The sequence below is a fragment of the Myodes glareolus genome, chromosome 2 (genome assembly GCF_982192425.1).
Source record: "Myodes glareolus chromosome 2, mMyoGla1.1, whole genome shotgun sequence".
In the NCBI taxonomy this organism is placed as follows: Eukaryota; Metazoa; Chordata; class Mammalia; order Rodentia; family Cricetidae; genus Myodes; species Myodes glareolus.
In genome coordinates this window covers 133,122,755-133,136,300 of record NC_142027.1, presented here as the reverse complement: position 1 = coordinate 133,136,300, position 13,546 = coordinate 133,122,755, and the positions used below count along the sequence as shown (strand labels likewise).

At 43.9% G+C, this 13,546-nt stretch overlaps 1 protein-coding gene across 4 annotated transcripts in view; it reads left to right on the top strand.

The window, feature by feature from the left end:
• Positions 1-707: 707 nt before the first annotated feature.
• Rnf10 (ring finger protein 10) overlaps positions 708-13,546 on the top strand; it is a 37,233-nt gene continuing 24,394 nt past the window's right edge. For 2 of the 4 annotated variants that reach the window (XM_048449428.3, XM_048449405.3), the window contains exon 1: positions 709-1,312. In XM_048449428.3, the coding sequence (XP_048305385.3) occupies positions 1,156-1,312 (157 nt within the window). In that variant the 5' untranslated portion in view covers positions 709-1,155. Of the gene's footprint in view, positions 1,313-13,546 lie in introns of all 4 variants that reach the window. The other 2 variants (XM_048449421.3, XM_048449415.3) reach the window with 2 other exon arrangements.

Genomic DNA, 13,546 nt, shown 5'->3' with positions numbered 1-13,546 from the left:
GACAGCATTCTAAAGAAGTCCTCTGCATAACTAGCATATCCTCACTTAACTATACCACGTCATTTCTTTCTTACTGATTTTTACATATGATGCAGCTTGCATGCCTTATGAATGTTTTCACACATATGCACGTGTGTATGGAGTTCTGAGCTGACTCTGAGTGTCTTCCTCCATGACTCTCCACATTCTTTACTGAATGAGGGTCTCTAGGTGGACTCGCCATTTCAGCTAATCTGGCTAGCCAGCCTGCTCTGGAGATTTCCCCATCTCTGCCTCCTGTGCGCTGGAATTGTAGGCGAGGCATCACACTCCACTTGGTTTTTTAAAATTTTTTGTTTTACTTGTATGTATATCTGTGCACTATGTGTTAGTTTTGTTTGGTACCAGACAGACACCCATACACAAATTTGGCAGGCAAAGGCTGGAAAATTTGTGAGTTTGAAGCCTGGTCCACATAATGAGTTCTGGTACAGTTAGGGCTACCTGGTGAAACACTGTCTAAAAAACAGGAATGAGGGAGGAAGTGAAGGAAGAAAGGGAAAAAAGGGAAGAGAGAAAAATCAATGGTAAGAACAAGTCTTACAGCAGTCCCTCCCCGGGGACCCATTACTGGACCCGGATGTTGGCGAAAACTACATTTCCCGGAATGCACCACGCGCACACGGCGACTATATAAATAGTCCATCCGGGTTCTTTGAGATGCTGTTTGGCGACTCGTCGCCATTCCCGGAGCACCTCGGCCTCGGCCCAGAGGCGAGTGTCGGTCGCTGTGTCGGAGACTCCGGTCCCCGGCACCGAGACAGCCAGCCCTCTCTCCTGCCCCGCGGCGGGAGAGCGTGTCCGGCCGGCCGGCGGGGCTCGCGACCCTTCCGCACCTCCCCTTCCCCCGCAGCCTCCGCCCCGCCAGGCCCGGCCCGGACCTCCGAGCCCCGGCCTCCTCCTCCTCCTCCAGTCACCGCCGCCGCTGGGCCCAAAGCCCCACCTGTCGCTTCTCCTTCCATTTTGAGAAGCTGAGGAAGGAAACAAGGAAAAATGTCGCCATGAAGGCCGAGAACCGCTGCCGCCGCCGACCCCCGCCGGCCCTGAACGCCATGAGCCTGGGTCCCCGCCGCGCCCGCTCCGCTCCGACCGCCGTCGCCGCCGAGGCCCCCTTTGATGCCGCAGAGCTCCCCCAGCGCCGCCGCCACCGCCTCCGACATGGACAAGAACAGCGGCTCCAACAGCTCCTCCGCCTCCTCGGGCAGCAGCAAAGGGCAACAGCCGCCCCGCTCCGCCTCGGCGGGGCCGGCCGGCGAGTCTAAACCCAAGAGCGGTAAGAGCCGGCGGAGGTCGGGTCTGCGGGGTCACTTGGGGACAAACGACCCTCCCTTCCCTCGTCCTGAGGTCCAGTACGTACTATTAAGCTGATCTGCACCGCATGGTTAATTTAGTCCTTTGCATTCATATTCAGAACAGCTGGCTGAAGTAGGCGCTATTCTTAGCCCCATTTTGCAGACGAGGAATCTGAGATTTGGAAAGGGTTAAGGTCATCCAGGTAACAAGTACCTCACAGCTGGCTTTAAGACCTAGGTTGTTTGTGTGACTCATCAGTCCACGCTCCAAAACCACTGAGTTTGTGTTGGATTAACATTGGATTGCATTCCAGATTAAATAAGAGAGGCCGAGGCCCGAGGGTTTTCAGACTTCTGGCTTCAGATCTGCTCGTTTAAGAGGTCTTATCATGGAATGGTAAAGCGTGCAGAGTCTGTGTTCAGTCGTTTTAGGTTCAGTCCTTGAGTTTGCCTTACCTGTAAAAGAGTGTAAGAAGTAAATGAGCAGAGTACTTGACAACTACTTGCACCAAAAATATTATACCAATTTGTGTGTGGTTATAGGTGTTTTGCTTTCACGGGGGAATATGTCATGTGTGTAGTCACGCTTAATATTAACATAGCATAATGATAAGTTAATGAAAGTACTGGGCTGAACTTTTATTTCTGTTATCCCTATTTTAATCGTTTATCCAGGGTAGCAAGGCAGAATTGTTCCTTTTAGAGACTAAATTGAGACTGTAGGTTGTTGGGAATTGGCAGAATCCTGAGTCCAGCTTTCTCCATCATGTTTCAGAAGTATGTACAAATCCTTGTTCTCTTTTAGACTTTGATCATATTAGCTGTGGGTTTTTGTTTGTTTTTGAGATTGTAATTTAATTCCAATGTTTCTCCTTCCCTTTCCTCCCTCCAAAGCTTCCCTTATAACCCGCCCCCTCTCCTTCAAATTCATGACCTCTTTTTTCATTAATTGTTTTTGCTTGCATTTTTGTGTATATATGTATTTTGTGTATATATGTATTTTTGTGTATGTATGTATGTATATATTTTTGTGTGCGTATATATATCAGTGAACCTGCCAAACTAGATGGGGGAAGCCTACAAGGCCTACAGGCAACTTAGTAAAACTAGGAGTAGGAGAGGTAATCTTCCCCAGGGAAAAGCACACTGATTGGTTGTCAGTGTCCAAACAATCAGCCCTGGGAAATGTAAGTGCAAGTAACATTGTATGGACTCAGAGTAGGTGTGTGTGACAGAGGGGACCTTTGGAGGTAACAGTCTGATTCAAAAAGCTGTAAGGCTAGTTTACCTATCCATAGGCCAGAGATGTGAGTCAGTCGTAGAGTTACTTGTATACTTGCCTAGGTATACAAGGGCCTGGGTTTGATCCTTTCCGCCCCTCCAATTTAAATTAAAAGGAAGAACATTAAAAAGCACACACCAAATTTTTAAGGTTCACTGACTTTGGGAGTTTCTCTGCAGGGTGTGACAAACTCCTTTACCAGTTGAGGGCTAGCAGAATTTGCCTGCGGAGACCAGTTGTCACCATCTATGATATACTAGTGTTTTAAATATCTAAGCAGGAATTAGTGTAACTTCAGGCCAAGTCAGGAATTCCATAAACTAATTTTGGAGTCTCCCGCCAACATGGAGCTTTATCACGAATCTTTTTTTGTGGCTGTTGTTAGGATGTATCTCAAATTGATGGCCTTAGCTTTTGCACCCTGCAAAATGTTAAGCTTTGTAATGTTATTAAGCTTTGATTATCCAAGAATTCTCAACTAACTTTTTAGGGCCCTATTTAAGTCACTAAAATGCATTCATGCATGAATCAGCTGAAGTAAATGCTTTGTTTGTTGTTTAGTGAACCATAGGCCAAAACTTGTGTTAGACCAAACAAATACCAGAGGGCCACAAAGAGGGCTCACTGCTGTGCAGGTGGAAGGAAGGAGCCAACTCCACGTTCTCCCTCATGAGTACATAATGCACATACATGATTATAATATATTTTTTAAAATTAAAAAGCTAGAGAGCTGATGTGCTTAAGACATTTTACCGCATCCTTGACTTTGACATTAGTTCCTGTAGAGTAGAATGTTGAAATTACCCAGCAGTATGCAACTCAGTGTTGTAGCTGGACCAAAACAAATAATTGTCAGTGGTAGCATTTCAGCAGGGCTGTGTGTGATGAGTGATGGTTGTTCAGGACATTCTGACTTTGTCCTTTTTTAAAATTAATTAATTAATTAATTAATTGGTTTTTTGAGGCAGGGTTTCTTTTTGTAACAGCACTGGCTGTCCTGGAATTCACTCTGTAGATCAGGCTGGCCTTGAACTCAAGAGATCCCCCTGCCTCTGCCTCCCAAGTGCTGGGATTAAAGGCATGTGCCACCAGTGCCGGTCTCTCTTATTTTATTTATTTATTTTTTAATTTTAAAAAGCCTCACTAAGTAGGCTAGGCTTGCCTAGAACTCTCTAGTCATTTGACTGCCTCCCAGGTGCTGATGTCATTCTGTTTTCTTGTAGTTAAATACTTTATATAAAACACACTTAAAACACAGTTAAGATTTCAACTAAATATAGTTAGTGGCTAACACCTGTAATCCCAGTGCTCAGTTGCTGGAGAAGGACCACCTCAAATTCAAAGCCAGTTTGTGCTGAACAGGAAGTCCTAGACTGCCAGGACTACAGAGTCAGTCTCTGCTTCGAGTGTCAACAGTTTATTTATTTAACCCTGGCTGTCCTAGAACTCATTCAATAAACCAGGCTGGTCTTGAACTCAAGAATCTGTCAGAACTCTTGTTTCTTTGAAACAAGGTCTCCCTGCATAGCTTTGGCTGGTCTCAGACTCTGAGAGCTACCTGTCTCTGCCTCAGAAGTGCTGGAATTAAAGGTGTGTGCCACACCACACCTGCTTGCTTATTTGTTTTAATCTGGATGGTACTGTGCAGCTGAGGTTGGCCTCAGACCCTCCTCCTTCCTCAGCCCGGAATTGCTGAGTTTACACTTAGCATGCCCAACTGAAATGTTTTTATATAGTTTAACTTTAAATTTTAGCCGGGCGGTGGTGGCTCATGCCTTTAATCCCAGCACTCAGGAGGCAGAGGCAGGCGGATCTCTGTGAGTTTGAGGCCAGCCTGGTCTACAAGAGCTAGTTCCAGAACAGGCTCTAATACAGCGAAACCCTGTCTCGAAAAACCAAAACAACAACAACAACAAAAAAGCAGTATTTAGTTATGTATATTTGCTGGAGAGTCAATATCCTCTTGTTTTAGTCTCCCTTTTTATTATGCCATGTATGAGAGGGACATTTATTTACTATCATTCACAGAGATCCACTTGGCTCTGCTCAACTTTTTCTTTTCTAAAATATGGGTTCCAGTGATCAAACTCAGGTCTCAGATCCTCAAGCATATTCAGTGGGTGCCTTTAATAACTAAACTACCTCACTGGCATAATAATTTTTTTTTCCTACGTGTATTATTTGGGATAGGTGGTCAGGCTTGGTGGCAAGCACCTTGACCAGCTGGAATTAAAACTGGCCCTAGTTTTGATTGCCAGACTGGAGAGACTACAAAAGACTTTTTTTTTTTTTTCCTCAAGACACTGTTCACTGTTTCTCTGTGTAGCTTTGGAGTTCAGGGAACTTGCTCTGTAAACCAGGTTGGCCTCAAACTTGGAGGTCTACCTGCCTGTGTCTCCTGAGTGCTGGGGTTAAAGATGTGTGCTAATCATTGCCCGGCCATACAGCCCCACAATGTTCTGGACTCCATAGTCACAAACATACATGTGTACAGCCATGCATGCAAGCAAAACACCCATATACACATTAAAAGTAAAATAAGGTGGTGATGCCTTTAATCCCAGCACTTGACAGGCAGAGGCAGGCAGATACCTGTGTTCTAGGACAGTCTTGTCTACAAAGTGAGTTCTGCGATAGGCTCCAAAGCTACAGAAAGAAAATAGAACAAATTGCAAACTGTAAATGAAGCCGAGTGCAGTGGGCACAGTGTATAATTCCAACACCATGAAGCACCATGAATTTGATGGCCACACTAGGCTAATGAACAAGCTTCAGGGCAGCCTAGTTACATAAGATCCTTCACCAAGCCAAATGAGAAACACTGCATCTGAGTGTTGAGAACCGATGCAGTGATTTTGAGATGTGTGCTGACCAGAGGCTAGTTTTAGGAGTATTCCAGAGGCTGACTCATTGTTGAAAGGACCTCTTGAATTTCAGAGTCTCGACTTGGAATAGAAGCGTGAAATGGAAGATACAGTTTCACTTTCTTTTGCCAGCGTAAATCTCTAATCTCTCTCTCTCTCTCTCTCTCTCTCTCTCTCTCTCTCTCTCTCTCTTTCACACACACACACACACACACACACACAAAACTTACTTGGTTTCTAGAGACAGTGTCATGTCTCTAAAACTGAATCCCATTCTGCCTTGAACTCCCTGATCCTCCTGCTTTCACCTTCCAAGTACTGGAACCTAGGGCATCACCACCACTAGCTTAGTTTTTCCGTATTCAGTTCCTTTTTTGTCTCTCTTTTGTCCCATATAAAAGAACCCCTTGGTATCTATAAACTGTGTAAGTTATAAGTATATAAGTAGCATTTGCTCTCGCTCTCTCTTTCCCTCTTTCCTTTTTTTTTTTTCTTTTTTTTTTTTTTTTGAGACAGGTTTCTCTGTGTAGCTTTGGAGCCTATCCTAGAACTTGCTCTTGTAGACCAGGCTGGCTTTGAACTCACAGAGATCCTGCCTCTGCCTCCCAGGTGCTGGGATTAAAGGCGTGAGCTGCCACCTCTTTCTAACTACATGAATATACTTAATATGTTTTCCTGTGCTCCTGTAGCTAGCTTACATGGGCTCTTCACTAGTATACTAATTGACTTACCAGGATCCTGCTCCTTGGTCTTTCTGTTCACAGCCTTGGCTAATTGCTTCAGCTTTATTTCAGTAGGACAGACTGTTGTTAGAACAGTTTACCAGTGACTGTCCCAACAATACAGCCCAGAGGAGAGAGGAAGTTTAGGGAGCAGGGGATGCCATATAGTAGAAAGTAAAAGTTTAGAAGGAGAGAGGTCAGGGATTCAGGCAAACAGTAGGCCCTGTCCTGAAAGCCTGCTCTTGTTCCTCCCCCTTAAGTGGAAGGTGCAGCCATGGAGGTTAAGGGAAGGTCAGGTGTTCTGAAGAAGTTATTTTGAGGTTGATAGTGTGAAATCCTGTCCTGATTGGCATTCTTCTGTTATCTGGGATCAGAAGCTGGGTCAGTAGGTAATTTGACTTGACTGTCTCTGCCCCCCTCAAAGCTCCCTCAGAACTGGGCTTGAAGGTGTGAGGACCCACCAGCCTGTTGGGTGGTACTGGCATCTGAACTCCAGTCCTCTTAAGCTCTCGAGCCTCCAGTGGGTGCTGTTGATGAGAATGATCGTGTCTGCTATTTGTATAGTAGACTTTTCTAATCATATGTGCCACTGCTATAGAAGAGAATATTTTAGATGTTTTTTTTCTCAATTCTTAAGATTCTCTGAGGAAGTAGGGTATAGTATGAGCTGTTTATATCCATACAGAAATGAAGAGTTGCAAGTGTTGCAGTGATAGCAGGTCGCTTGCTGGCATGTGCTGTGGCCCAGATACTGATACGGCTCTCTTCCTTCGTTCAGAATATTTCATTCCAGCAGGATCTGGTTTGTTGTCAGTTGAGTGTGTAACTAAGGCCAGCTCCTGAAGACGCTTGTCAACTGCTTGGATGGTAGAGAAACAACTTACTTGCAATTACAGCATGAATCAGCCGCAGAAACTTTCTGGTTATTGTTCTGACCTAGGCAGTGCTGCGTGTTAGAACTGGACCTGGAAATGTTGATGATTTTCCCCACTTGTGAGAAACTGACCCTGGTTTGGTGAGGGGACAGAGGAGATGGAGAATGGTCTGTTGTCCTTGGCAGGGACTTTCCCATTTGGAAAATAAGGAACAATTAAGGCATTGAATTAAAGTTTTAGGTCTCTTGTTTATTGATTCTTGGATCTTAGGTTCTGGATTTGCACCATCTAATTAATGGTTTTGTCAGTTCGGGACTATGTCTTGATAGTATTTCTTCTTTTTTTTTTTAATGTTTATTTATTTATTATGTATACATGATTCTGTCCGTGTGTATGCCTGAAGGACAGAAGAGGGCACCAGACCTCACTGCAGATGGTTGTGAGTCACCGTGTGGTTGCTGGGAATTGAACTCAGGACCTTTAGAAGAGCAGGCAATGCTCTTAACCACTGAGCCATCTCTCCAGCCCCCGATAGTATTTCTTGGTAGGTCTCAGCTCTGGCTATATGTCAGACTCTCTTGAAGAGCTTTACATGAGTAAAGATGTGCAGCCTTTTTCTTCCAGTTTCTTCAGTGCCTCTTACCCCCACCCCCTCTAAGCGTTTCAATTTAATCTTAGCTAGCCTCAAATGCACACAAATTCTGCAACCTCCGGAAGACCAGGGTTCAAGGTGTGAGCTACCTTGCTTGACCTTTTCTGATTCTCTTAAGTCTATTTTGGGCCCCCTGGGTCCTAGGCATTCTTTGTTCATTTATTTTTATTTTATTATTTATTTTTAATTATTTTAGTTTTTTTGAGAGAGGGTCTCTCTGGTAGCCCAGGATGACCTGGAACTCACTAGTACACCAGGCTGGCCTTGAACTTGAACTCACAGAGCTCTGCCTGCCTCTCCCTTCCCAGGATTAGTCAGGTGCCTCTATACCTGACTCCTTGTTTTATTTTAAGGGTAGGTGTGTGCACGCGCAAGAAGGCTGAAAGAGGACATTGTATTACTTGAAGCTAGAGTCAGAGATGGTTGTGAGTTACTCAGTGTTGCTAGGAACAGAACTTGGGTCCTCTGGAACAAGAGCATGAGGGACTCTTAACTACATCTTTAGCCCTCTTATGTATTTATTCTTGGCACTGGGTACAGAACCTAAAATCTCATGCATGTTAGGCAAGGACTTGACCATCGAGTTTCATCTCCAGCCTATTTTATTTTATTTTATTTTATTTTATTTGAGAATTAACTGAGATGGGCTAAAACTGAGTTTGTGGCCAAGCAAGCAGGCCTTGGACTTTTGACCTCCCGAGTAGCTGAGATCACAGGCCTTTGCTGCCAGGCCTATCTGCTTGGCCTCCTACTCCTACCTCTTTTTTTAATTTCTTAGTATTGGCCTTGTTTCATTGTTTAGGCTTGCTTGAACTCTCGTCTTTCTGTCTTCTTGCCCTTAGTCCCCTAAGAACTGTAATGCCTAGCTAGCAGCATTCATAAATTTTAAAACTCTAGACGTGACCCTGATGTACAGCTGGAATTGGGAACCACCATTCTGAGATTTAAAACTTGACCAGAAAGCAAAATAACAGAAATGGAAAAATAAAAATAAAAATGGAGGAGACAAAAAAAAGTTTCTTCTAGGAACTTGACTTATTTTCCAGAATCTAAAGTGAATCCTCTTGTTTGTTCAGAGAGAGGAAGACAGTTCCTCCCTGAGTTGTTCACCAGTATGTCCTGGAAGCTGTCTACAAAATATCTCAAAAATAGCACTGTGCGTTTGTTTTATCTTCAAGTCCCAGGCAGGACAGTACCATCAATCCTCGGCTACCTGTTGCCTGGGTTTAGAGATAAGAGCCAGTTTCTAACTTGAGATGTCTCCCTTCAGGCTTTGAGATGTTTGGAAGACAAGAGAAGAGAGTTGATTTTAGGGCCTGAAATCCTGAATTCTTATGTGGTCAGTTAGTTGTTGTAATCTGGTTTAGAAATAAGCAGTTCACTGTCCATCACTGAGTGGTTTTTATGTATTAGGAAACCATTTCCCTGAGAGTGTGGTAATAAATGAAGAGACAAACAAGTCTTACCAAGTGCCAGTTTATTTAAGTCTTCTCAGTGTAGCATTTGACTTCATTCTTGAAGATACCATGAGATATCTTTTGTTTCTCTGTGTAACCATCCTGGCTGCCCTGGAACTTGTTTGTGTACCAGTCTGACCTCGAACTCACATTAAAGGTGAGCGCCACCACTGCTCAGCCCAGGTATCTTTCTTAAATAGAATCCCTACCTCCTCTATTTTATGTGCCAGAGATCAAACCTAGGGCCTTGTATGTACCCACGCTTGGTGGGAACATAGTCTCTTGAAAGCAGCAGAGTCATGCTCTGTCAGCATCAGATAAGGAGGTTTAGAGAATATGTTTTCCTTGTTTCTCTTTCTTTCTTTTTTTTCCCTTCTGAATCTGGAAAGAGGACTCTGCAGTTAAGAGCATTGGATATTCTTCCAGAGGACTCAGGTTTATTTCCCAGAACCAACATGCCAACTCATATCTGTTGGTAACTCCAGTTTCTGGATCTATCACCCTCCTCTGGCCTCCCTGGGCACCAGGCATACGTGTGCTACACAGACATACTTGTTTCTGAGATAGTCTCATTCTGTAGTCTAGACTGGTTTTATTTCAGTCCTCTGCCTCTCAAGTGCTGGGGTTATAGGTGTGCCACAATAGGTGGTGGCTTAGCTCTGATTTCTACTTGCTACCTATCACTGCAGCTGTTCTTGATAATAACTGTTGTTAACTGAAGCGGTAGAGGGTCATACACTTACTAGACAAGTGCTGGATTACTGAGCCAGACTCCAGCCCCAATACCAACTTTTAAATTCTGGTTACTGTGTGTAATTAAGGCATGAATGGCATGGCAGTTTTCTGTGACCACCTGCTTTACTCTTACTGCTGCCATCTCCTGGAGCTTGTAGTCTTGAGCCCTTGGCTGCAGCCGGTTAGGGTTGGAGCGCCTGGTGTGTCATTCTTCCCATGAAGTGTGATTGCTTTCAAAATTAGAATTTATGGGCTGGCAAGATGGCTAGTAGGTAAAGGCGCTTACCACCAAGCCTGACCACCTAAATTTGATAATCCTTGGGACTGTATGATAGAAGGAGAGAACCAATTTCTGCAAGTTGTCATTTGACCTCCACGTGCACACTGGTACACACACTAGAAATAAATATAGTTAAATTAGAATTCATATTTTTTTCTTAGATTTATTTAGCCTGATGTACAATAAGCTTGTGATCTTATGTAGAAAGTTTCTTTTAAGTTAAAAAATTACTCGGGTTGTAGCTGGGTATGGTTGCTTGTATCTGTTGATCCAGAGGGTTTTCTTGGGTTTGAGGCCAGCCTGAGTTACTACAGTATAGTGAGTTCTAGGCTAGCTTGAACTATAGAGTGAGATCCTGTTTCAAAAAACAAAACAAAAAAAGTGCCCCCCTCTTTTAAAACAGTAATACTTTTGTATTGGAGTCAGAACCTTTGAGGGTGAGTCTTGTGTGCAGGAACCTCCTAAAAGCTTATGTCAGGTTGCTTGTATGATCTAAAATCCCCATGATAATAAAGATTAGTATGGGTCCTAAACATGCAAGTGTATTTATTTATTATTTTAAAACTACTCTAAGCAGACAAACTACAGATGTTTGTAAGAAAGAAAAACCTCACATATTTTCTTCACAAGTATGTTTCTTTTTAAGAGTATGTTTGTGTGTGTTTTGAGGCAAGGTGTCATACTCTAGCCCAGGCTGTCCCCTCAACTTCTGATTCTCCACTTCCCAAGTGCTGGAATCACAGGCTAGTGCTAGGGTTGCTCATGTGCGGTACCACATTATGTTTTTTGGTTTTGGTTTGGTTTTTTTGGGGGGACAGGGTTTTTCTGTGTAGCCCTGACTGTCCAGGAACTCAATATGTAGACCAGGCTGGCCTTGAATTTACAGAGATCCACCTGCCTCTGCCTACCATGCTGGGATTAAAAGCTTACTCTACCACTGCCTGGCAAATCCAGATTTTTGTTTTTAAGATTTACTTCTTTTTTTAAAAAATATTTATTTATTTATTGTGTACACAGTGTTCAGCCTCCTTGTATGCCTGCAGGCCAGAGGAGGGCGCCAGATCTCATTACAAATGGTTGTGAGCCACCATGTGGTTGCTGGGAATTGAACTCAGGACCTCTGGAAGAGCAGCCAGTACTCTTAATCACTGAGCCATCTCTCCAGCCCCTTGAACCTGTTTTTTTCTGAGACAGGTTTCTCTGTGTAGACCTGGCTTTCCTGGAATTCATTCTGAAAACCAGGCTGGCCTTGGACTCAGATATCTGCCCAAGTTCTGGAATTAAAGGCATGTGCTACCACCACCCAGCTCAGTTATATGTATTTTAAAAATGATTTATTATTTTCTTTTATTTTCTGTGTACGAGTGTTTGTTGTTTCTCTTGCATGTATGTCTTTGATCCACATGTATACGTGGTGCTCAAGAGGGCCAGAGGAGGGTGCCAGACACTCTTGAACTGGAGTTACAAATGATTCTGATCCCATGTGGGTGCTGGGAATTGAAACTGCGTTCCTAGCCAGGCAGTGATAACGCATGTTTTTAATTCTAACACTTGAGAGGCAGAGGCAGGTGGATCTCTCTTGAGTGCGAGGCCAGCCAGAGCTAGTTCCGGCACAGCCAGGGCTACACAGAGAGACCCTTTCTCAAAAATAAACAGTAAATGGAGGCTTTTTCTGACCTGCCCAGTCCTGAAACCCTTTTAAAATAATCACTCAGAGGCTTAATATTACTTACAAACTGTTTGGCCTGTTAGCCCAGGTTTATTATTAACTAGCTCGTACAACTAAATTAACCCTCTCTATAAGACTGTATCTTACCACTAGCCTCACGACTTGTCACCTCATATCTTGCTTTTCCTGCAGCTGCTGGCATCTCCCTGACCCTGCACTTCTCCCTTTATCTCTGCCTAGATTTCCTGCCTGGCTCTATTCTCCCTGGCTGTTGGCCAAATCAGCTTCTTTTTTAACTAGTGGTAATAAAACACATTCACAGCATACAGAAAGACATCCTACAGCAACAGACAAACGGAAAAGAAACTGGGTTCTCTAAGAGTAGCAAGCACTTTAGCCTCTGAATTCTCTTTCCAACCCTAAGTTATGCTTTAATATAAACAAAATGAAGTTATATATGGAGGGAAGGAGTCCAAATCCTTGGTTTCTGAGGCTTATGCTGGAATCCCTCAGAGTCTGAGCATCCCCAGCATTAGCGGGACCAAAGGCTGTGCACCTGCAGTCTTAACTACTCAGGAGGCCTAAGCCTGGGACTCAAGAGTGAGTCTGTGTATAACTGTCCCTGGGGTTTTTTTGTTTGTTTGTTTTTTGTTTTTTCAAGACAGGGTTTCTCTGTAGCTTTGGAGCCTGTCCTGAAACTAGCTCTTGTAGACCAGGCTGGCCTCAAACTCACAGAGATCCACCTGCCTCTGCCTCTGCCTCTGCCTCCCCAGTGTTGGGATTAAAGGCGTGTACCACTACCGCCCAGCCCGCATAACTGTCTTAAAGAAAAACAAACTTCGCACTTTGAGTCAGGGTCTTACTGTGTAGCAGATGTAAGCATAGAACTGGCTGTGTAGATGAGGTTGGCCTCCAGCTTGGGGACCTGCCTGCCTCTGCATCTTTCTTCAGAGTGCCAGGACTGTGCAACCATGTGTAGCTAAGTTTTTCCTTTTTCTGTTTAAAGTCAATAAACTATGTTTCCACATTGCAGTAGGATGACAGTGTTATTTGGGTCCTTTCTGTTTTTGTGAGGTAGTTTTGTATGTATGTGCTGTGTGTGTTATAATTTTACAGTTTGATTTTGATCTATTTAGTTGTATATTGTTCTTTTTCTTTCACTCATTCATTCATTTATTCATTCATTTTTTGACAAGGTCTTACTGGCTATCCTCACAGAGATCCACGTGCCTCTGACTCCCACGCACTGGGATTCAAGTTGTGCTATCATACCTAGCCATGTGTGGCGGATAGGTCGATGGGCTCATACACATGCCACAGTGTGCATATGTAGGTCAGAAGACAGCTTATAGGAGTTGGTTCTCTGCTTCCGTCATGTGGGTCGTGGGAGTTGAACTCCGTCCCTCAGACTTGGTGGTGGTAGGCTTTAATATGCTGATCTATTTCACCTGTTCAATGTTCATGGTTCTTAAATAAGTTTTCTTTTGCCTTAATTTTTTTGTGTGTGTGTGGGGGGTGTGCACATATGGAGACCAGAAGTTAGTGTTGAGAATCCTTATTGTTTCTGCCTTTTTTTTTTTTTTTCCTTTGGAGAATGTATCTCTCACTGAACTTAGAGGTTGCCTTTTTGGCTAAACTGGATATCCATCAAGCCCCTGGACTCCAGCTACCTCTGCCTC